This window comes from Pseudochaenichthys georgianus, chromosome 22 (genome assembly GCF_902827115.2).
Source record: "Pseudochaenichthys georgianus chromosome 22, fPseGeo1.2, whole genome shotgun sequence".
NCBI classification, from domain to species: Eukaryota; Metazoa; Chordata; class Actinopteri; order Perciformes; family Channichthyidae; genus Pseudochaenichthys; species Pseudochaenichthys georgianus.
This window is the reverse complement of record NC_047524.1, coordinates 10,860,128-10,885,922: the sequence shown is the minus strand read 5'-3', so window position 1 is coordinate 10,885,922 and position 25,795 is coordinate 10,860,128. Positions and strand designations below refer to the sequence as shown.

Below are 25,795 nucleotides of genomic sequence, written 5' to 3'. Positions count from 1 at the left end.
CATGTTAAATGCTGCAATCTCCTCTCTTTTACCAGTGTCCCGCTCCGCCCCCTAGCTGATTTATTTTTAATGAAAGCCATTTGGCAAAGGAGTTCTCTTCTATACATTTTCTGTTGAGATTGAGGCTTCGCAGTTGTAGTTCAAATATTGTCTTTCTGTTCATTTAGGGTCGCTCTTTGTTTGGCCTCTGTCCTGCTTACTTAGGGGCTTCTTATATCTGTCTCTCAGTGTGAATTTCAGGACAGTTACTACATGTTTTCATTTTTCTCCCATGGCAACACACACACTAAGACCTTTAAAAGCATCTTTCCCTCTGCCATCAGGCAAGGATGACTAAGGCCCCATTAGAACAATTGCAGGAAACTTAGGGAGACGGGGACTGTTTAAAAGAATGAAAGCAGCCAGAAAACACCACTATCAGTTCTTTCTCTCTTTATCTAAACACAAAAACCTCCACCTTGGAAAAATTACCCTCACTACATAGCTTCATTCAAAAATAAAACAATGAAATCAGAGAGGTAGGAAAAAGAGAGACAAAAAAAGAAAAAACATTTAACATTTTCCAAAGTAAGGAGGGGGGCTGCATTGTTTTGAACAAATGCTTACTCCCAGGGATGCAGTCCTTAGACAACTGAGTGTCTGCAGGAGACATCTGTGAAGCCTGACCTTGTGACCCCGGAAAGAATGCTCTTAAGGTGGGGGGAAAATTGCCTTTACCACTGCGCCATGGCCTACAGGACAGCCCAGCAGCAGCACAACAAACACAACTGAAAAAATAACAACACAACAGACCAACAGTCGATGGAAAAAATTAGGTGGAAAAAAAGTGGAGTTAGAGTGAGACAAGCAGAATAAAGAGAAAGAGATACTGTAAATACAGAAAGAGAGGGAGAGAAAAAAAAAAAAAACCATTAGAGATAGAGAAAAAGGAGGTAGATAACATGCAAAAAAAGCACTGATCTGATCTGGATTGTGCCTCACAGGCCTGGCCGTCTCTTACTCCTTCGCACCCCAACCCCCCTTCACCCCCCATGAGATCATTTTCATCCTTTATGAGTCAAAAGGAAGCCCGGTTGAAAATGAAAGGTTACACAAGCCAGAGCCCGAGCCCTCGGAGTGAGAGAGGAGAAGATCCCTGCTGCAAGGGCCCTGCTGCTATTCAAAGCACCTGCCATTGTGTGGGCGCCCATCCAGGCCTATTGTTGTGCAGAAATTAGTCGTGCTCCCTTTGGCTCCAGAGGCATGCGGCAGACCCCCTTGTTGTTTTGGGTTCAGATATGTGGTCGGATAGATGCGTGGCCCTGGCTACCATCACCACTGGCTGTGCCCCTTTGCCCTTTCTACCAAAGCAAAGTATCATTCTGTTTCTTTTTTCTCATCCTCCCTCTGTTGTTCGCTTCTCAAGAACACTTTCAGGCCAGCAGTCTTATAGTCTTTCTTTTGTACTCCTACTCTCCTTTCTCCTTTGGTGTATATGCTTATTGTTCTTTGGAGCACCCTCATTATACCCATGGTTATATTTTAAGGGCCTCTCTCTTTGATTCTGGTCTCGTTAGGAGTGAGTGGTGGGCTGGTGGGAGCTGTAGGGCTGGACCAGCACTCCGGAGAGTGGGCTTGGGGGTATCGTTGGGGTTGGGCACTGCTGCAGAAGCTCTGGTGCTACGGCGAGCGCAGGGGGTGGATGTGAGGGGGGAAATCGAAAAGTCAATAACGAAGGCCTTTCCAAAAAAAAGGAAAAAGAGACTGAAACAAAAGGAGATGGAGAGCTTCAAAAAGCTGAGAGCTATAGAGCACTGCTAATTAATAGCATCAGAGGAACAGCTTTTTTTTTCTTCCTTCTGGAACTTTAATGCTTCTTATTAAGTCGCTTTGGATAAAAGCGTCAGCTAAATGCAATGTAATGTAATGTTATTAACTTGCAAGCCAAGAAGATAAGGAGCCTGCATTGTGAGTCGGGTCCATCTCACTGCAGGACGCCTACAGTGGCCATAGTGTGATGGAGAATGGCTTATACCTCGTTTGGAAGATAAAAAAAATCTTTGGTAAATTAATATAAAATAAATGTACATTATTGTTCGCGGACATGTTTTTATTTGCATGCATTTGTTACATTTGACTATTATTTAAAATGATACTGCTGTGTAAAACCAAAAGCTGAGGTCCAGGAATGCAAAGAATAAGACTTATGAACAGTCGGCAAGGCAGAGTTGCAGTAATGTGAACCAAGGCTTTATCAATTTGTATTTTTCACAGCAGTAATAGGCTCCACTTTTTCTGCCATAGCAATTTCCACTTCCAACAGCTGTCAAGCCCCTAGAATCAGAATTAGTGCCATGGAATTGGGCCTTAATGAAATGACCTGCTGGATTTACCTTAAGGAGCAGGGCGGACAGTCAATACTTGCCTCGTCAAAACCCTCTCTCTGCATGCTGCGGCCCCATTAACGAAAGGAAATGGTCTTGAGTAAATGTATTAAGCACTACTTCCCCCTTCTAATTATATTGTTCCTTTCTCCTTTCATAATTCATTCACTCTTTCATTAGTTCTTAATATTGGAAAACGTTTTTAACTGGCTCTTCCGTCCTCACAGGGTCACCAATTATGTGTCACTATGTATTACAGGAATGACAGAGGAGTCCATGTTATGTGTTGGGGATAATTGTAGTGTCCCAGCACAGTTAGGATGTGGAAATATATTTCCTCATGAGTTTCACTGCAGAAATACAATATTATCTTCATAATACTGTACAGAATAATCCAGTATTAACACCATGGAAAATGTAGCTGTGGGCTCCCCTCTGCCTTTGCTTCCTATAGAACAAGGCAAATGTGTACCAGGGCCCAGTGGAGGACACTGGGCCCTGGTTATTGACTTGTAAAGGAGCCAGTAGGTGAGGGGTCTTGACAAGACATGAGCGTCTGACTCTCTTGTAAAGCTGTATCTGATTTTTCTGCTAGTTGGCTCCCTGGAGAAACCCACACTACCCTCTGTTGATCAGACTCACTCACAGATGTATGGAAAAACGCGTAGTTTTGTGAAAGGAGAGGCACTCGCAGTGTATGCGATGATTCCTTGTTAGGGTGAGAATGAGAGCGAGGGAGGGGGAAGCAGAGGAATCAGCTGCTAGGTGAAAGAGCTGTATCCAAGAGAACATGTAGTGTTTCAGTCAGTATGCCAGAAAAAAAAATCCCTTTAAGATTAATGTTTTTGTGAGTTGTGTTAAAAGGGCCTCTGCATTTGTGTAGGTGTGATAGTATGAACATAACAGAGAATTGTATTAGCAAGAGGCCAGACAAAGCAAGTATTAGCTAAGTCAGATACTCACTCCTCACAGATCTGACTAATGTATGAGGGTAAACTGCGCCGACAGAGAGAGAGATGCAGGTGGAGGAAGGAAGTTTTCATTGACTCTCCAGAGCAGGCCGAGCCAAAGCCCCGCAGGGATTCACTCAGTTTGAACTTTATCAGGGGCTACGCTTAATCAATACACTATCGGAAAAAGAATTAATTACTAAAGCAGAATAAAACAGCTGCATTTTAAACCAGGGATTCATCAATTCTGTAATCTCTTGGTTACAGCTCAGGTGTCAGGAGGATCATTTCAGCTCCATGTAATGAGGAACTGTGGGAGTTTACCCCAACCCTCCATCCCCCTCCTCTATGTTTCTGACCCCCTCCCTTCCAACCAACACCCATCCACCTCCTCATTAAGATATATTCCTTCCCTTCTTTTTCTCTTTTTCTACCTTCTCAGCTGTTTGTCATCTCCCTCCAATATCCTCTCTTTCTTTCTTTTTGTACACATCTCCCTCTTCCGTTGCCCCATCCTTAATAGATGAACTGTATTCTACTCTCTCATCCCCCCCATCCCACTACATTCCCTTCCCACCAAATTCCTGTCTTTGCGGGGATGGGACGAAGGGGTATTAAAGTTGAAATCTCTGGTGCGAACGCTGACTGGAACGGGACATTCCCGCTGCTGCAGCCATCGAGCCGGACATTCCTCCGCTCAGGCTGGGACACCGCTGGTATTGGGCAAAAAGGGGGGCGTAGGGGATGAGGGAGGTTAGTGTAAAGAGTAAAAAAAACAACACATTGTGCGCAAATAGGAAAAATGTATTGAAATCATAGAGTGTGAGGATCAAAGAAGGAGATTGGCTGAAAGGAAATGAATTGCGCACACTGAACACATTTAGAACCTGCAGGAACTCCAAAGGAAGTTTCTCTAGTGTCACAATAACCTTGGTCGTGCTGTTGCCCCGACCGCTGATATCCACCCCTCACAGTCCTTGACCTCAGCCCAAAGCCTGCAAATGGACTGTCCTTGACTCCCCCACTACGGGGGATTTCAAGGCAGGTTGAGAAGGGGTTATGGGTGATGAATTGGGTTTTTAGTGAGCTCATTAGGAAGCCAAACAGAGTTTAGACTGGCGGAGCGGGGCAGCAGCGCAGTAATCAGTTCTGCTCGCTTTGTTCCCTGCCTCCAGGACATTTGTGTGGAAAAAAAGAAAGCGAGTAGAAGAAAAAAACTTCATGGCATGTGCCTGATGAGAGGGCTGCTGAGCAGAGGCTGCAATCTGATGGTTGACTTGTTGATTTATAAACCTTTAAATCCATTTACTCTGCAAACCCCTCAGCTCTCTGCTGAAATATACTTTGATGCCACTGTCCATCAGGTGTGGCAAAGATGTCTGCAGTAAATCCAAGTCTTTGTCTGCTCTCAGGGATACAAACAGGGATATGTTTGTTTTGGTTTGAATTGTAATTGAGGGTAGAGCATCACCGCTGATGCTGTTGTCATACATTGCCTCAAACACTGTAAGCTGTTCTGAATCACAAAACCACATTCAGTGAAGACTGGCAGACGACACATGGCTGCTTGCAATAGCGAGGATTCTAAAGCAGTTTTCACTATTAGACAGTTTCATGCATTTTCGTGCTTTCCATTTCTTTTGGTCCGTCTCATCTCTTTATTCCCTGCTTTCACAACGTTATTGTTCCAAAGTAGAGCAACTTAGTCATTTTAACAAAGGGAAAGTGTGCAAGCAGCTTGTTTTACTAATGATCATTCTTGTTTCAATTCAACATCGCCCGCTTGCTTTTGGGAAATACCTATTCTTTGATATTTAATGCAGCATCAAACCTGAGCATGTAGGCATGCTTCTCTGTGGACTCCCAGTCCTGTTTTTCTCTCATAACAATTGTAAATTATGGAGGGAGTAGCGTACATTGTAAGCTCTAAGATCAAGAATAGCTCCATTGTACCCTTAAGTAAGGGGGAAAAAGAAGGACGAAGTCTACCTGGACAGAAACAAGGTTTGGACAGGTGCATTGGCAGGTTGGTTCATTTGTTTATCAAGAAACAAGAGAAGAACTGCGATTACCTGTGAGACCAATTAGCCCCATTCGATTTGGAGTTTAAGGGCAGCACAGCAGTAGTGTTGGAGTGCAGGGGGAAGTGGGGTGGAGTTGTCAGCGAGGCAGAGAGTGTGAAATGTCTGGTGGAGACCCAAAGCCCTTCATTAGCCACTGATCCCTGTCTGCTGAGTGAGGAGCAGTCATGGGCATCACAGCTCCCTTTTAGTTCCCCCAAAAAGAGCGGGTGGAGGGTAGCTCCCCCATCCCCTGCAATTTAGCCCTTTGCCATTCATGCAAATTGGGTCCTGACATCTGCAACAGCCTGCCTCCTTTCTTTTATACATCTTTATTCCATCTCTATTCTTTGGGTCTTTTACCCTCCTCAAATAAAGCCCCCTTAGGATGGCAAAGTCTTGTCTCAGCTGACATCATTTTATTTGTGTAAAAGTAGCACTTTTCTGTGCATTCAGATACACATGTATATCCATGGAATAGAAAACCAACCTCGGAGTAGTCATGTTGCACCCCTACACGTTGGATATTATGATGTCATGAGGAATGAGTTGTTTTAGCTCAGGTTAATCAAACTAATAATGTGTTCATTGGACGGTGTGCATACCTTTTTTCACACAGTGAAACATTTGAAGGGTTAGGCAGAAGAGAGTTGTAGTCAGTGACTCTGGAGAAAAGGCAGTAACCAGGCAGCCTGCCTCCCCCCATCACCCTTCCTCCCTCACCCTTCTAAGGGGAGGGTGGCTTTGCTCCAGCCCTATTTTGGATTAAAAGGTAAAATAGCCTGACTGGCTGTTAAAAACAAATGTTAGCTACAACCCTCCACCCTCACCCCTCCCCTCTCATTCTCTCCGTTACCTCCACTTCAACCTCGCCCTCTATGGTAGGGATGTGCACAGTGGGGTCAAAGCTGTGCCTGTGAGAGGAGAGAGGCCTTGTATCGGTGGAGAGGCGATAGTTATCTCCAGCATTCCAGGGATGACAGAGAGATATCTGCCTGATGGCAGGGTTAGGGGGCTTAGAGAAGGGGCGGAGAAGGGAGGGAGGTACAGGAGTTGTTGAGCAACTACTGCCCCCCCCCCCCCCCCAGCTCCTCCCTCCTTCCTTCCCTCCCTGCCTTTCTTACTGCCTGACTGCCTCGCTTCCCCACACATAGAAAAAAGCCATCTAATTAGAAGCTCTTATTCCACTTCATTTAAGGGAACACTTAATGATGTGTTTTTGGGGGAGACAACTACGCATTACTTCTCATGCAAAAGGAACCACTCAGTCGTTGCACTCAGGATGCAGATACAGCTGTGTTTGAGATGGAGCCTCGTCCTCATTTCTCCCTGGTGTCATAGCTATTGAAGAGTTGAGCAAAATGTCCTCTCTGCTTCACCTGTAGCCTGTGTCCTGGTGGTACCAGGGGGTGGTAAGGAGGAGGCGGGTTGTGACATCTGAGTTTGGCAGGGGGACTTGCTGAAGGAGAGAGTTTGTTGTAATTGCTCTGACAGGTTTTAGGGCTGTTAATGACTCCGGCCTGAGCGCTACCAATTTGTCAGCATGCTTGCTGTTTACTAAGCTGTTGTTTTATGGTCCGGTGCAAGGGGCTGCTGCTTGTTTAAGCACAGATCAGGAAATAATCAGCGTAAAACACTAGCTGCAGTGGTGCAGCGCCACTAAAAGAGTTCCGTTTAGAGCCCTCATCTACTGTATGGATCTGAATGAGCGCAGTAAACCATATGGTGTGTGGTCACACCGGTGTGTTACTTACTGTTAGAAATTGGACGCTCAAGTGTGTGTTTTATCATTAAAGGGATTATGTTCTACTCGTTAGCACTCATCTGCTTTGCATGTACGTGAGTGAGGAGCATATTGCTAGCATGCGGTTATAGCCAGAAGACCTGTAATCCCCCGTCAGCACAGAGGGCTGGCCATTCCGCTGGTGTGAATAGAGCCTCTACGTGTTTGTGTATGTGTGTATGTGAGAGAGATTGTGTGTGTGCGTCAAGAGCATGTGGTCCCAGAGCCGGCAAAGACCCCTTCGTAAATCCAGAGTAAATAAAAGGGGTAACCAGACGGACAAAAGAGGAGCCCCCACTGCTTCTCTCATTCGCTGCCATTTGGGGGACTGAATGTGCTAAACGCCGCTTATGTTGGCTGAAAAGTTGAGGAGAAAAAGAGGGAAAAGGGAGGCTCTAAATCCCCTTCTTCTTTTCTCTTCATTCTCTGAGGCCAAGCCTGCAGGGCTAGAGGTGGTGTAAGAGGAGGGTGTAGGAGGGAGGGTCACAGTGGTGTGCGAAGGTAGAGAAGGCCAAAGGAGCCTCTTAGCTTCTGTTCTCCTTCCACTCCTCTTTCCTTCTTACTACCCTCACGAGTTGGTCTCTCCTCTTCATTTGGGTGAGCTCGGGTGAACATGCCTGACTAGTTTGGGCTGACAGGGGTTGTGGGGGGTCTGTTGTAATTAGTCGCTTTAACCACAGCTTCCATAAGCCACTGCCTCTACACTCTTGCTTCATTACCCTGAAACAAATGCCGGAGCCTTCCAGTGCAAAATTGCCGCACAGCCTTTAGAATAATACACACACAATCAATCAATCAATCAATCAATCAATCAATCAATGTTTATTTATATAGCCCAATATCACAAATGTTACATTTGTCTCAGTGGTCTTCACAGTGTGTACAGAATATCAGTATGACAATACGACACCCTCTGTCCTTAGACCCTCACATCGTACAAGGAAAAACTTCCAAAGAAAACCCAGTTTAAAGGGAAAAATGGGAGAAACCTCAGGGAGAGCAACAGAGGAGGGATCCCTCTCCCAGGACGGACAGACGTGCAATAGATGCCGTGTGTAAATTGAAAAGATAATACATTTGCAACATAGGTAGTCCAAATGTTTGGAAATGCATGTGTGTATAATAGGAAGATGAATCCACGAGGATATCCATCCAGGACCTATGATCCAGGACCACAGCCACGACTCAAGATCCAGCGCTCGCGATCCAGGACACAGGACCGCAGGATCATCCATGACTCCGGATCCCAGCGTATATAGACACCAAAAAGAAAGACATTTGGGGAAGCTGGGTTAATCGGAACATGAGTGTACACGGGTATAGACAGAGAGAAGGAAGAAGTAAGATGTCCCCCGACAAACTAAGCCTATATCAGCAAAACTAGGGGCTGAATCTAATCAGCCCTAACTATAAGCTTTATCAAAAAGGAAGGTCTTAAGCACACTCTTAAAAACGGATAGGGTGTCTGCCGCCCGAACACAAACTGGAAGCTGATTCCACAAATGTGGAGCTTGATAAGAAAAGGCTCTGGCTCCCATTGTACTTTTAAAGATTCTAGGAACAACCAACAACCCTGCATTCTTGGAACGCAATGCCCTAGTAGGACAGTAGGGTATAATGAGTTCTTTAAGGTAAGATGGCGCCTGCCCATTAAGGGCTTTGTAGGCGAGAAGAAGAATTTTAAATGCTATCCTGTGTTCTATAGGGAGCCAGTGTAAGGCAGCCAGAACAGGAGTAATGTGGTCCCGTTTCCTAACTCTGGTTAGTACACGAGCCGCAGCATTTTGAATCAGCTGAAGCGACTTGATTGACTTCTTGGTACTCCCTGATAATAAAGAGTTACAATAATCCAGCCTAGAAGTAACAAATGCATGGACTAGTTTCTCTGCATCGTTTTGAGGCAAGATATGCCTGATTTTTGCAATGTTACGTAGATGGAAGTAGGCGGTCCTTGAAATTGATTTTATGTGGGCGTTAAAGGATAAATCCTGATCAAATATAACACCAAGATTCCTTACAGTCTCACTGGAGGCCAAATTAATGCCATCCATAGTTAGTATGTCTTTAGATAATTTGTTTCGTAGATTCTTCGGGCCAAGTACAATAACTTCAGTTTTGGTCGTGTTTAACATCAAAAAGTTTAAGGTCATCCACGTTTTTAAGTCCTTAAGGCAGTCTTGAATTTTATTTAGATGATTAATTTCATCAGGCTTGATTGATAAATATAGTTGAGTATCATCCGCATAACAATGAAAGTTTACAGAATGATTCCTTATAATATTGCCTAACGGAAGCATATATAATGTGAACAAAATAGGTCCGAGCACTGAGCCCTGTGGCACTCCATGGCTAACTTTGGTTTGCGTGGAAGATTCATCGTTAACACGTACAAACTGAGAGCGTTCAGATAGATAGGACCTAAACCAGCCTAAAGCAGTTCCCTGTATGCCAACTAAGTGCTCTAGTCTTTGCAATAGGATATCATGGTCGATAGTATCAAATGCAGCACTAAGATCGAGCAAAACAAGAATAGAGACAAGTCCCTTGTCTGAGGCTATTAGAATATCATTTGTGACTTTAACCAGAGCTGTCTCTGTGCTATGATGTGTTCTAAAGCCAGACTGAAAATCTTCAAATAAATCATTGTTTTTTAAGTAATCACACAACTGTTTTGCGACCGCTTTCTCAAGAATTTTTGAGAGGAACGGAAGATTAGAAATAGGTCTATAGTTGGCCAAGGTTTATGGCTGAAAAGCATTCTAGTTTACTATCTAGTGTAATATTAGAACTTACGATTCCGGGAGCTGTTGATAACACTATACTGGTCGAAGGCAAGAGGTCATTAATTTTGTTTCTAAGAGTAACAATTTTATCATTAAAAAAGCACATAAAATCATTACTACTGAGTGCTAAGGGAATAGAAGGCTCAATCGAGCTGTGGCTCTCTGTCAGCCTGGCTACAGTGCTGAAAAGAAATCTTGCATTATTCTTATTCTCATCTATTAATGAAGAGTAGTAGGCTGCTCTCGCTTTACGCAGTGCTTTCTTATATTCATTGAGAGTAATATGCCAAATTAAACGAGATTCTTCAAGTTTAGTGGAACGCCATATCCTTTCAAGTTGTCTAGACTTTTGCTTTATTTTGCGGGTTTCGGCATTATGCCATGGAGCTAATCTATGTTGTTTTATTTTCTTCTTTTTCAAAGGAGCAACAGAATCTAATTTTATTCGCAGCGCATCTATAGCACTATCAACAACATGATCAATTTGGGGTGGTGTACATTTTGTATAAGTTTCCTCCCCTACATGCAGACATGCTATCGAGTTAAGTATTGGTTGAATCTCTTCCTTAAATGTGGCTATAGCACTAACAGATAGGTTTCTGCTACAAGAGCTTTTGACTAATGCTTTGTAGTCTAGTAACAGTACTTCAAAAGTTACTAAGAAATGGTCGGATAAAGCAGGATTATGCGGTTCGACTAATAGTTGCTCAATTTCAATACCATAAGTCAGAACAAGGTCGAGAGTGTGATTATAACAGTGGGTTGGTTTATTTACACTCTGACAGAAACCAACAGAATCTAATATAGAGTTAAATGCAACAGTAAGGCTATTTTTATCATCGTCAACATGAATATTAAAGTCACCTACGATAATTACTTTGTCTGTTTTAAGAACCAAAGTTGATAAAAACTCAGAGAATTCTGATAAGAATTCTGAATAAGGACCTGGTGCACGATACACTGTAACAAATAAGATTGGCTGCAAAGTTTTCCAGGTCGGATGCGTAAGACTAAAAACGAGGCTTTCAAAAGAGGTATAATTACATTTTGGTTTAGTATTGATAAGTAAACTTGAGTCAAAGATTGCTGCAACTCCACCTCCTCGGCCCGTGCCTCGAGCAATATGAGTGTTGACATGGCTGGGTGGAGTGGCCTCATTTATGCTGACATATTCTTCATGTCTCAACCAAGTTTCAGTGAGACAGCATATATCAATATTATAATCTGATATTAAATCATTTACCAATATTGCTTTAGATGCTAGAGATCTTATGTTTAAGAGACCACATTTAATCTTCCTGTTTTGTTGCACTGTAGTAGTTGTTACATTTACTTTTATTAGGTTATTATGTATGACACCTCTATTAGGTTTTACCTTAAATTGTCCTTGGGCAGACACACACACCGCTAATATTGGGTATTTTATTGGGTTCGGGATTCCTATGGGTGACTGCCTAGGAGAGAGCGCAGAGAAGCGTGTAAGACTGCGACTCTGCCTCCTGGTCTCAACTCCAGTTTGTCATGGATTACGTCCACAAAGCCCTGAAATGTTTGCCGAAATGAGATCTGCACCTTTCAAAGTAGGGTGAATGCCGTCTCTCTTAATCAGACCAGGTTTTCCCCAGAAGGCTGTCCAATTATTTACGAAGCCCACATTGTTTGCTGGGCACCACCAAGACAACCAGCGCTGAAATGATGACATGCGGCTATACATGTCATCATTGATCAGATTGGGGAGGGGACCAGAGACGATTACGGTGTCCGACATTGTTTTAGCATAACTACACACCGACTCCACATTAAGTTTTGTGCATTCTGATTGGCGTAAACGAACATCATTACCACCGACGTGAATAACAATCCTACTGTATTTACGTTTATCTTTAGCCAGCAGTTTAAGATGCGCCTCAACGTCGCCCGCTCTGGCCCCCGGAATGCATGTGACTGTGGAGGCTTCGGTCTCTAAATTCACGTGTCTCATAATAGAGCTACCAATAACCAGAGTTGGCTTCTCAGCGGGTGTCTCGCTGAGTGGGGAATATCTGTTAGATACGTGAACGGGTTGGTGGGGACCTGCGGGTTTCGCGTTATGCCCCTTCTGAACAGTCACCCAGCCTCCCTGCTGCTCGGGAGTTGCCGGGGGACGGCTAAGAGGAGCTACATTTTGCCGGTCCGCACATGCTAACATGGGCTTTACTTTAACTGAGTTACTTTCTAAGATGCGGAGCCGGGCTTCTATGGCTATGATTCCCGCCTCCAACCTAACAACTATACTACATTTAACACATGTATCCTTACCAGTAAGGGAGGCCGGGAAGTAACCAAACATGAGACAGGAAGAGCAGGAAATAGCACCAGAAGGTGGGGAAAGAGCCATGGCTAGCTATCAAGCTAAAGTAGCTACCGTTAGCAAACCCGAAAAGAGTGTAGGCAACTGTGGAGTTACAGTCGCTAAGAGAAGGAGAGTTGTGAGTGCTTAAGCTGTAGTAACGTGTGATTACAACGTCAGGCAGTTGCCGTGATCAAGAGTTTTAAAACGATCGATTAAGTTTAAGTTAATAAGCTATCAGCAACAGAACAGGCACACGGGATACCCGGAGATGAAAACAACAACAACCGGAAGTTACAACGTGCAACGTGCTCACCGCAATAGGTTCCTCCTTCCGCTCACTCCACAACATCTAAAGCTTGTCTAGAGGCTTTTCAGTAGATGTGCTTATTGTACAGGGACCAACACGTCTGGGGTGTTATTTGATAACTAACCATGACTGGGTTTGAATGTTCTCCAACTATTGACAAGTCATTATTCATTCATGCATGAATTTATCGGAATGGTAGAGCAGCAAAGGGAGGGCGTTCTGATAGACCCGCAATATGCTTTACTCACGGCCATATCCATAACGCTTCCAGGCCTGACTGACCTCAGTGGCTCCCCGAGGGGCAGGGTGGCTCGTAGACGTGAAGCATGATCTCTAGAGTCATTAGGACTCCCCCAAATGACCTCTTACTTTCCGCAGACACACTGTGCTGAAGCAAGGCATCCTGAAGCGACCCTGAATGTGCCAACATTAGATAAGCAGAGTTGCAGTGTGTTTACAGTCCTCTCCCAACCCGTTAATGAGCTCAGCCCTGAGACCAATTTACTCACAGGGCGATATATCTGAATGCATTTTTAATAACCACCCACTGGTGATGAGAGAGGGAATGTATGTGAGCGTAATGCGCTCTTGGACTTGGTGCTTGTTTGTTTGCGAGTGTTTTCATTCACTCTTGTCCTCATTGCGTCTGGTCATTGTCTTCCATCTCGCCTGATTACACCTTCTCGATTTCCGTGCGAATAAAAATAGGCACAAACTTTCATTGCAAGCACTTTAGGTCAACATTTTGATAGAGTGGGTAAGGGAGAAGGAGAGAGGAGGAAAGACTGAGGGAAGACAGACAGAGACTGGGGAAAGAGTGGGAGAGAAGGGGGGGGCTTTCTTTTTTCCGTCTCCAAGGGCGCTGCTTTTCCAAAAGTGCCTGGGGCTACACTCCAGCACCTCGGCTCCCCTAGGCCTTTCGGCTGCCTCCTAATAGCCAACCCCCATCTGTGTCACATGGCCAGATGATGGGACGCTTCCCCCTGCTTGCTCTGCCCTGCACTTTTTTTTTTCTTTCCCCATTTTTTTTCAGAGTGCACATCCACACAGGTTAGAATGGCAGAGTTGCCAGGGAACAGTCAGAAGCCATTAGCGTTTGGGACAATTTGCCCTGCAGCGTTCCTTCTCTCGCTCATAAGAAAGGAGTGGGGGTGGATGCAAAGCACCAGCTCTCCTTTAGATGTAATGAGGTTGTGCAAGTTGGGTCTTCTTTATTCTTTTTCTACTCCTTCTTTCCTTCACTTTCCTTCTTCATGTTCCTCTTCTGTCCTTCTTTTTTTCTTTTCACCTTCTGTCCACATTTGATCTTCCTATATTTTGAATACACACATTTCTGCATGTATATCTTTGTTCAAAGACCCTATTAATACTGAGTACAACGTTTGTGCTTGAACGCCACATGTCTGATCTGCGCACACTTGACAGTATCCGTGTGCATGTGAGAGAAAGACAGAGGGAGAGAGTAGCTGAAAGCCTTGGAGTCCGGTTTCACCCTTGCGGGCTAGGGCAGGAGGCAGCGAGCATGCTGGGTAATGAAGTGACAGGTCAGTCTGTAAATACGCACAGGTCGCTCAGGCCCTGGCCAGGGGGGAGGCTATCGCATTGCAGTGAAAATGGAAACGTCAATAAAATTAATCTGCTAGCCTTTTGGCCACTGTGTGGTTCCATTGGATGAGCCTGACTGCTCACAGCAGGAGAGGGATTTAGAGACTAGCTAAAAAAACAACACAAAACCTAGCGGCAACAAACAAACAACCAAACTGTGTATCAACATTATTCAGTGAAGCTCAAAGCACAGAAACAAGGGGAGGGTGGTTCAAATTCACAGCTCACTAGTTGTTGTTATTGAAGTTTGGAAGCAAACTGGGGGAGTAAGACTTGACTTCCGTCTGGCTCGCATTTCTCAGGAAGCCCCTCGCAGTCAGGGTAGGGCTATGGCCAGACCAAAGTTTATTGTTTTAGGCTTTCCTGAACACGGATTCGTACTTAGCCTGGGATTTACGGCATTTGCCACTAATGAATGCCCATTCTACAATTACAACACCCCTAGTCTGTGTCCCCATTCCCATATGTCCTTCAGAGGGGCTGTTGCTTCTTTAACTTCACACAGGGAGCGCAAAGTCGGCACTTCTCTGTTTTCCTCTTTCGTGTGGCTCTGCGCTAATGATGTGGAAGGAAAACACTGTGCACTGAAAGAAAAGAAAGAGAGACAGAGAGAGAGGGAAAAGAGGGAAAAACAAGGGAGAGGAAGAAGAAGTGGAAAAAGTAGTCTGAAGCGAGGGCCCCTGCTGTCCTTGTATTCTTCATTTATTTTGCATTTGATTACGCCACCAGTCGGATCCTTTTTCTTTCCCCCTTTTTAACGTTATTAGTTCAAATATTTATGCGAGATTAAGGCTTGTATAGGTGGTTGTGATTGATGCCTCCCCAAAAACAGGAGGACATGCGAGTCTGAATTTTGAGAATGTCAGGGTCCTTCGCTGTCTTAGTGGAGGAGTTTTTCAGATACATAATTTAGATGCCCTCAAGGAAGGCTTTCAAGGCATTTGTGCCCGGGGGCAAGAAAAAATAACTATGACTGTTAAAAGTAAATCATTTTTGCTAATGCACAATTAATGCCAAGGAAGAGGAACAGGAAAAAGGCAAAGAACAAAGATGGAAACTTCGGTTTAAAAGAGAAATCGTGCCTTGGTTATGTGCATGTTTTCTTCTTGAAATCAAACGCTGACGGACGTTAATGCAGGCGAAGCCGCCGCTGGCCTGTCATGCTAATCTCGTGGCGGAATCACCTAGGGGAGGGGTTGCTGCGAGGAAAGGGAGTGGGAGAGGAGGACTAACTAACTAGAGTTGGGGCTCGGGGTGGGGTGGGGGAGGCAGACAAGTCCATTATGTGCATCGAGGTGCAACAATGAACCACCCCAAATCACATCCCTACTTTAGTCCTCATGCGTCTACACTGGATGCCGTGAATGATCAACTCCTATGAGTTTTGTTTGTATGTGAGTGTGTCTGTGCACGCAACATGAATGTCTGTGTAGTACTGTATATGTCTCCGTCCTCGTCCTGTCCCCTTTGGCTCCCTTCAAAAGATGAAGAAGAAAATGCTCTACATTATGTCAAGCATGCAAATGTAATTGAATTAATGACATGAGTCCGAGGCCCCTACCGTACTTGAAGGCTCCTTGTCCTTTTTTTTGTCCTCTGGCTCCATTTTTTTTCTCTTTCCTCCTCCTCCTACTGTAGAACTGAGTGAGGGACCTAGTGTTTCAGCGTCCAACCATAACATTACCGTCATTAACCCCCATTCCCCTCTCCCGTGCTCTGGGGCATACAACAACTCTGCTAGGCCTCTGTGTAAACCCCTCACTCACTGTACAGACCTTCCTCTAAGGCCACCTAAATCCCCCTACCTCCATATCTTCACTACACAACACTGGCTTTGCTTTGGCGATCCTCTACCCCTCAGTTCTTTTGAAATCCTATATATCTCTGGTATTTGTCCGTTTATCCATTTTTCATAAGCCTTAAACTCAGCTTTGAGTGTCTGTAGCTCTGAGAATTTTGAGATCAGGATTTTCTTTAAAAACTGTATTCTGAGCCAGTGTTGTAGTGGGATGTTATTTAACCCCTGGTTTGGTTTCTGTCTAGGAGATGGCTTAGACAACAGCGTCGCATCGCCCGGCACAGGAGATGACGATGATCCGGACAAGGATAAGAAGAGGCAGAAAAAGCGTGGCATTTTTCCCAAGGTGGCCACTAACATCATGAGGGCGTGGCTGTTCCAGCATCTCACGGTAAGCACAGCCATTACCTTTTTTTGGGGAGATACACATGTAAGAAAACAACCCAGGTATAAACACACACACACACACACACACACACACACACACACACACACACACACACACACACACACACACACACACACACACACACACACACACACACACACACACACACACACACACACACACACACACACACACACACCTGTCACATAGTCGTTACTGAGGGACTGAGTGACGGCTGAGCTGTGATGCTCACCTGTCAGCCACCTGTCACAGGGACACAGTGAGTGACCAGGTCAATCTAATCAGTTTGGACTGTTTACTCTGCTCAGCACACTCTGAGTAAGAGGGAGAGGGAGAGGGACCAACAATCCAAGACAATTACTCCAATATGAGATGCTCTATTTGTTTGTTTGTTTGTTTTTTCTGGGGCAGATTAAGAGCAATGGTAGCCACTGCTATTACACTATTGTGAGTGTAAACGTGTGTCAAGATTCAGGTCAAGTATAAATGAAAATTGAAATCAAACATAAATATTTTTTTACACTAACTAAGTAAGTCTAGATTTGTAGAGGTTTATGGGTACACATTGTATAGACCAACACCAAAATAATGTTTTATTTTTTTATTTTAAATGAGCAAAGACTTAATCTATTGGTCTATCTATCTCTTGGTCAGTTGTTATAATCCTCTTTACTTTGGGACATTATAGCTCATGTTTGAGGTACATCCTTATTGTTGTTCTCCTGCCATGTATGTGTGTGTCAGTCTGTTTCTCCGTCTGTCTGTGTGTGTCATGTAAAAGGGGATGAACCACATGTCCCCCCACCCTCACTAATGTCAGGACATTATCAGAACATCAGGCTGTATTGATTTTGCAACACAGGTCAGATTTCAGAAGGAGGTGGCCTCACCAGGACACATAAGCTGCTCTCGGAGCACGTGGCTCCCTGTCCCAGAGATGGAGGGGACAGTGTAGGGGGGAGGGAGAAGTACAATACGAGAGAGTAAAGGAGACTTGGTTTAGAGGTTCAGTCTTATGGATCATCCACACATGTAAGAGGCCCTTGTGCACTCTGTACCCCCCCTCTTTACCAATGCCCAGCCACCTGCCCAAAGCCCCTGTACCCTGATTACCTAACCAAAAGCCCAAGTAATGTGTGGCCAGCAAATACGGCCTAATTGAAAGGCCTGTAATCCATTACATATTGGTCCGGGATAATCAGGAGTGCTTTAATCACTTTTATCTATTCAGGAGCAGTGAAGCTGCAACAGCAAAGCCCTGAGCCTCGCAGGCCTTAGCGGCTCCACCACGCTAGTCTGCATGCTTATTATTCTCATCATTATCAAAATGACTTCACAGCTGTTCACAGCTTCATCGCTCCCTGACTGGAGACCTCTCACCAAACCGTTCATCCCATTCAGTGGCTGAGGGCCGGAGGCAGGATCAACTCCTCTAAAATGTTTTTGCTTTATTTGCTTCTGCTTTGTTTTTGCTTTAGGTAATTTCCTTTTTATCATTTTGAAGGAACGATGCCTTGTTTGTGCTCGAAAGGGACAAACAACATTGGCAAAGTTTTTATTAAAGCAGATATTACCGTGTGTTTTACTGTAAACCTAACTTGAATTAAGACTAACAAAGTAATTATTTAGCATCTGTCCTGGTAAAGGCCTCAAACTGCTTCAGTGCTCCTGACATAATGAAGCATACAGAGCTTTTGGAAGAGTCGCCAACGATTATCTTTAGAATTGTTTTAAAACTCAATTGAAAGAGTGGAAAGCAAAGGAGGGGGGATGAGAGCCCTATGTTGGGCACAGGCACAGTTCTTCAGAGCGCTGGTTAATTCAGACAGAGCAGAGCTTTCAATGCGCTCTCTGTCCCTCTCTCCTTTATCCCATCCCCTGCTTGTAGATGTTCTCTCCAATCTTTATTTGTTTCTTTTGTGTAAAGCCCTGGCCAGTCTTGTACAAATAATAATCCCTCCCTTTTAACCTGCCTTCATTTCTCTACTGAGGAAGAGGACTAATTGAATTATCCCCCTTCTCACCATCCAATTCTCCCACCAATAAACTCTCTCTCTCTCCCTCACACACACACACACACACACACACACACACACACACACACACACACACACACACACACACACACACACACACACACACACACACACACACACACACACACACACACACACACACACACACACACACACACACACACACACACACACACACACCCATTAGCCATTCTCCTTTCTTTTAATTTGTTAAGCAAATGTATTTGCCTTTGCTGGATGCGTTTGTGCAAGGGTGAATTCTTGGGGACTTTGGCCCCTGAATGGCCTATAGCGGCATTCTGCCATTCATGCATTCATTAACTGAGGGGTGAGGAGTGAAAGGAGCGGCCTTGTATTTTCCTCAAACTGCGGGGCCAGCATGGAGCTCCTCTTCTATGAGCCACAGGGGTCTCTCTACATATGTTCTCAACATCCAGCTATTGTCACATCTTCTGAAAAGCTCAAAAGGACTGGACCCCCCCTCACACACCGAAAAACAACACAGGCCAATAGTAACAACTGTTGGCTTTTGGATTCAGTATAACAAAATTGCCCTCTCCCTCTCCCCTCCCACCCTCCTTTGCTTCACTCTGACCTCACACTCTCTTGGGAGAAATCACAAGATGCTTTTCTTCACGGCAGTCACATATAGCAGGTTGCCAACATCCCTACCATGCTAACGTTCGAGGGAAACATACCGCTTTTGTTGCCAAACAGAACAGAAATGTGCAAAGACTCCACGGTGAGTGTGTACAGGGATTGATATATCTCTGAGCTCTTTCCGACTGAGCCCATATGCACATGTTGTTGAAAGCACGTGAGCTGGTAACCTTAAATGCCCCATATGTAATTGGCAAACGGCAGGACAGATCAGCTGGTGTTAGCTGGCAGAAGACGGTCAGACTGTCTCTCCACTCCCACCTTCCATCCTCCCTCCCACTCTTTCCTTCTCTAATACCCCTCTCCCTCCCTACGAGTTTCTGGATGTCTTCCAGCCACATTAGGGGAAGGAAAATCCCAGACTGTTGGTATAAGCTTTTCAATACTACAGGGAGATTATGTTATCAGAAAGGTAAACTTCCCTGTAAGGGGTAACATGTTATACTGCACTTCAAAAGCATTGGACTACACAATTCATAAGAGGGTAGGCAGATAGAGGGAATGTAAGATAGAAGAAGAGAAACAATTGTGTGTAAGGGAGAGAAGTATAGAGGCTGTGATGGGAATTGTTCTTATATTACACTAGTGACTAGGTGATGCCCCTTTTTTGGCCAAAGAAAACTCTAAAATCTACAATTAGCCCCTTGGTGCCCCTGGCCTTCCTTTCCTCTCACCCCCTGCTAGCCCCCTGCTAGCCCTTACTCACCCCTGTAAAGACAAGGGTCGGCCACGCAATGAAAACAGGAAGCACTCAGATACAAAGATACCACTCTGGGCTCTGGCCTTGTCTTTTGACTAGTGTAAACCCTCAAACACCTATGAAAATAAATAGGGGACCTCAGGAGCAAGCCAGGCGAGTTGAGGGTTGCCACACGTGTGTATGTGTTAACTTAAAAAAAGAGAGGGAGGGAAGGATTGAGCAAGAGGGGGAGAGTGGTCAGTCAGATGAGTAAAGAGGTAGCCCTCTCAAGCATCAAGCGTCTCAGGTTTTGTGTCGGGCCACCCTTTGGCCTGGGTGTTTGGGGAAATTCTGTTAAGCTGCTAAGCCAGGTGTATTGGTCCCCTGGGCTCCTTGAAAGGGAAGTGATATATCCCTTGGTCATTTGGAAAGACCTTGGACTGTGAGCAGCAGAAAACGTTCATGTGGTATTAGATGAATGTTCAGATATTTGTATTAGTACAATGCTCCATCGTTTTGCCACATCCATAGTATTAAAACAGTTTGTGTAATGCTTTGACAGAATGAAAATATATCTTAAATGATTACAGCCAGCTCAAAAGATGCCCTGTTCATACAGGCGTTAACCACAGTGCGGACACATCACACGTTGTGAGGAGATGAGTGCCGCAAACATCATTAGACACTAGTGACAGTGGCCGCCCCCCCCACCCACCCACCTACACTGCCCAACATAGCATTAGTCTCCATGACAACAGGGTGTCATCGTCAGGTCGAGCCCTCCTAGCCGCTCTCTCAACCGCCCTTTATAGACGCTTATAAAAGAGCCAGCTAGGGTCATTCACAAGACATAGGCACATGCAAGGCCAAACCCTGGCAACGGATGTTTGTCCCATACGATAAACAAGTGTACAAGTCCATCCCTCAAAAAGAGAGGGCATGTTGTTTGAGTAGACTAAACAGTGAGCTCTGTTGGAACCCCAGTTGTGTTTAAGCTCCTCTAGTCCTTCTAATCCTTGTGTGTTGCTCCAGTACAAGTAGCATTTAACTGGTGGAGACACACATCTGCAAACACTTTGAAATACCCAAGCCCTTTCTCCTTTTACACTGAACTGCTGAAAGCTGTTTATTCCATAGTTGCTGCTCTCACGTTTTGTTCGCAGTATACATAGCACACTATATTTATGAAAGAAAAATCATGCTTAGATAGTTAGTTCACATCACATTGTTGATTTTTGAAAAATGTACTTTTTAAAGCCATAAAAAGTCTCAAGAAGCTTTTTACTTTCTTTGCTTGTTGTGTGTTTGGATGAAGAGAAGGTGGAGACAAAGCAGAAGGACGGGGGGGGGAATTTAGGGGTAGGAACAAGGGTGAGGAGGGGGTAAAGAGGGGGCTCCTGAGGGTCACAGAGGTGGAAGCCTGGAGGAGGCCCACACACTAATCTGTCATGTGCTCGTTTGCCTCGGAGCCCAAAAGTCAGCTCTCCAGTCACCCGTAGCAACCCAGGCGACAGTTTGGTTCACTGCCGCTGCCCAAATGTGTGACTATCAGTGGGAGACACAGGGAAAAGAGTCATCACATTACTTTTGTGAAAACACCCAAAGCCTTTGTACGTGTGTTTACAAAACAGGCGGTAGTGACAATATGACAGGGTAGTTTGGTCATGTTTAGCACAGGAGTCATTGAAAGTCATTGATAATGACTCTGAAGGAGATCTTTGGGGGTTTGAGGCCAAGCCATTGTCTAGTCGCTGTGTTCTAATAGTGGCTGCTCAGCGACCCTGGAAAACAGAGACACAAGCCACCTCAGCCTGCCATCTGTTCTTCCCCAGCCGGGCCACCACAGAGGGGCTGCGGCAGCATGGAAAGAGACTCAGACACTACAATGAAAACACACTTAAGAAATTCTTTATTTCACACAAGAATCTCAACTTCCTTGTCAACAAATCAACCATGTCAATGTCAACAAGATGCTTTTTGGTAGAGGCAGAGAGTAGAACACAGAAGGAAAGCTTAGAAGAGGGATCCAGTGACGTCCAATTTTCACAGGCTGTATAATTATATGATGGGCCGCATCAACTTTGCCATCTCATTGCAGAGCAGCTTTTTGGTCATTTCCTAGTGAAAGGGTGTTGCAGATCAGTGGCTGGTGAAAGCCTTGTTGACAGTGTGCTTCAGCGTAGTAGGTAGCCGTTCCAGAGGTTGAGTGTTGCATTAGAATGTAATAAGCCCTAATTTGTTTCATGCTCCGACACCAGACCTTTACACTTTGCCCCCTAGACCCGTTCTGTCAAAGTTGCACTTCAAAGCCGACATACCCAAAGTGGAATCCACTGAGGTATAAAGCACAGCACGTAAACCTTGCATACACTTTACAGTGTGTATGTTTTTCTTTTTCACCCCTGTAGGCTTGTTTACCTTATACATGTGCATCATGTTGTGCATGTGGAAATGCAGAGATACCTGGAAAAACCCCAACACTTCTCCACCCTCTGCCTCATATTTCCTCCCTTTTCCCTCCCTCCAAGTTAATTTCCATTCCTGCTGTTTGCATCTTGAAGCAGGTTGTTTAATGAAGTAGCAGAAATGAGTGCCTACGCTAAGGGACTGTTTACGACACATTCCCGCTGCATGGAGGTGATTAAGCTGTGTGAACCTGCACAGTGTTTGCCAAAGAAAAAAAAGGGAACCCTCCACATATACACCAGCAAGACAAAAGCAAGGGGGTGACAAAGGAGCAGAGTGTATGTGCAAGACATTGGTGTCATCATGGAAAACCAGAGTGAGTTTGACCGGCCCCTGTAGAGATGACTGCACATGCCCTGACCACAACAAAGTACAACAGGGGCGAGACCTGGGGAGGGCAGTCGGATTTAAAATCTCACATCCCTGAACAGTGAGGGACTCCTCCAAGAACACACATGAACAGAGCTGAAGAGACCTCTTTAAGGACCAATGCTCCACGGAGAATACGCCGGCACTGTTTCCCTGCCTTCAGCACAGCAGTGCAATCCGCTGCTGCTGTAGTCATAACACTGATCCGTCTGCTAGGGCCTGGCTGAGCCGACTCCATGAGAAATGAGGCTGAATGACGTCACAAGGGACCCCGCAAGGGATGCTGTGATAATGTACATGCCCCCGGTGGAAAACCAAGGTTATTAAGATGGTGGTGGCTGATTCTGCGCCGTGTTCCCTTTTCTACACATTTGGGGTTATCTTACTCATAACAAAATGTATAAGAGGATTTTGGTTTCACATCTTCGAGCTGGTTTCCTCAAATTACCCCTTACCCTAGCAGGGGTACCGCCCTGCAGGCTCGCCTCTTCCCCCAACGGTTGATTGCGGGGTTGTGGCAAGAACGGTGGATGCTACATGCTGGGGACCATTGAGGCCAATGATATTCTGCTGCAGGCCTCCGAGCTGCCCCGGCATTGCTTTGATATTCATCTCACAACAAGAGAAGAATAATGGAAAAGGGAAAAGGAGCAGCACAACCGTGGAAACGGCAAACTAGGCTTCAGGAGGGAGGGAGGGAGGCGAGGAGAGAGAAAAGGTTGAGGGATGGAGGCATTGAGTAGAAATAAAAAACAGACCCTGTGTTTCACTGTTTAGTTTGTCATGAGACCCTTGCTGCACCAAATCCCACTCCTGCCATTTTGTGTGATTTTTCTCTCCTCCCTTTTCCTACTGCTCTCGAATGCGTGCTTTTGTTTTGCCCAGCACTCTGTCCAGGGGCAGGCAGTGGGATTCCTGCACAGTGGGGTCCTTATAACTGGGAGCCATGTCTCTTGTTCTCACCTCTTCCCCCCACTTCCTCACCTTTTCATTCCCCCCCCAATGATATCCTCTCGCTTTTCCTCTCTGAACATATGGACTAGTTTTTAAGAGAGAGCCCGGTCCACATCAAAGACTGAGGCTGAGCGGGTCAATTTGTTGCTTCTTTCCCCGACTCTTCCCCCCCGCACAGGCCTCAGTGGACCCTCCCTGCACCACAGCCATTTACCCAGAATGCTCCATTGCTCAAGCGGCTCTGTCTAGCATATATATTGAGCCGTGTGATGTTAGTGTCTGTTCTCCACACAGAGCCGACCTCATTCACATCAGACATCTACATTTCTCTGCAGCTACAACCCCCTAAGATCATGTAAGGCTATACAAATGAGCATATCTGATAGATAGCAACCCCTGTATCAGAAATAGCTGATAAGAAAAAGCAGATGGATAGAGAAGGAAGAGAATCAAAGAAAGAAAATCAAATACAAAATAAATATATATATATATATACATCCAAATCTAAGCAGAGCAGGCCTTGGCTCCAGATGTGAATCTCTGAATATTGATCATGGGGAAAGCTAGTCCCGCATATCCCCCGGGCTACAGCGACTGACACACAAAGCACCCCTCTTAAGCCCATAAACCAGCTTGTACAATTATTTAGATAAAGAGGGCGACAACAGCCTCGCAACCCAGAACCTCCTCCTTGGCTCTCATCCGCCTACTACTACTCCTCCTTTTCCCCTTTCTCATCCTGCATTAAAAGATGAAGAAAATGAAAAAGGGGGCAAATGTGTAATTAGCCACACGTTTCTGAATCCTCCTTAATGTTCATTACTGAAACCAGGGGCAATTACAAGTTCAAAGGGGTTTAGGGCACCAGCAGCCCGCATAATCAGGCGCAAATTAAGCACAGCTCATTTGTCACAGCACGCACACAGACACACACATGCATGCCTACTGTCAGAGTTGAGTCATAGACAGGCTGACAGGCATCCATTTCCATGCAGGCACAAATCTCAGCTACCCCAAGGCACCGAGTTGGGTCGCACAATCCTCTTATGCTCTGAGTCTTTGTTTGCAGTAGACAACAGCAAACACCGCTGACACCTTCAACTTAGCTTGCTCCACATTATACTGTATCCTACTTATATTCATCCTCTTATAGGTGTCCTGTTTGCACTTACAATCCCTGCCACCACCTGTCCCATCCTGTCTCCATGTTACAGCTCTCTCTATCTTCTCCTGTGCATGTCTCCTCCCACCTGGCCGTGTCTCTGCAAACACGTGACAGTGTGCGTTTCATGTCTGTCCCCGGAGGTGTATCTCGGTTACCTCTGGGGCCGGGTCACAATGGCTAATCCTGTCTTCAGGTGGCTATTTAGCACACTGAGAGGAGAGCTCGCAGAACCGGAGGTGCGCTCCTGTTACAGGACTCCCTGACCAGGGGTCACGTTAGACACACACACACACACTGAAAGAAACATGCATACATGTCCTAGCAGATAAGCAAGACTGCACACACACACACATGCATACAATCAGGTACACACACCAACGTTTTTACACACAAACTGTGTCACTCCAACACATTGAGCCGGCTTATCTATCCCAGGTGGCTCAGCATTCATCTCCCTCCTCCCTTGTTCTTCTTTATCTGCCTTCTGTACTACTCCTCTTCTAGTCTTTCGGTCTTCTCCCATTCCCAGATCAGTCACCCTCTTGTTCACATTAGGATTCCCTGATATGATCTCCATGAAGACTTGCTCTAGTGGCCATGCGTTGCCTGTCCTGCCCGGCACCCTCATTGTTTGAGCTGCTCTCACACGAGGACACAGTCAGGTCTCCAGTGAATGGAATGGAGCCCTATCATGTGCGGCTCAGCGTAGTGGGAGAGAGAGAACTCATTTTTCACAGGGGGAACGACATCCATCTCAGCAGCCAAACGCTGGCTGTTTCATTAAGTAGCCCATCCAAGCAGACAGATGTGTTCACCACACAGCCATGTTTGCCTATGCAAGAGCGTGTATTAACCCACAATCCTTTGGGGGAGATTAATAGGCTACCAGCCCCTTTCCATTGATTATCTCCATGCCATTTTGTCCCCGTTCCTTGGCTAGATATTAAAAACTAATGAAGCCTATTGAAAACGGGAACCGCGAGGCTCTTCACGGATCATTTTAGGTTATTTGGACTCAAACAGAGAGGGATCTCTTTAAGGCACAGTTTGAGTCGAATTAAGAAAATAAATGTGGA

General features: G+C 45.3%; 1 protein-coding gene across 5 annotated transcripts in view; it reads left to right on the top strand.

Moving 5' to 3' along the window:
• The window catches only part of meis2a (Meis homeobox 2a), an 85,216-nt gene that overhangs the window by 20,958 nt on the left and 38,463 nt on the right, over window positions 1-25,795 (top strand). For 4 of the 5 annotated variants that reach the window (XM_034111658.2, XM_034111659.2, XM_034111657.2 and 1 more), the window contains exon 8: window positions 16,227-16,372. In XM_034111658.2, coding sequence (XP_033967549.1) covers window positions 16,227-16,372 — 146 coding nt within the window. The remainder of the gene's footprint in view (window positions 1-16,226; window positions 16,373-25,795) is intronic. The other variant, XM_034111656.2, reaches the window with a different exon arrangement.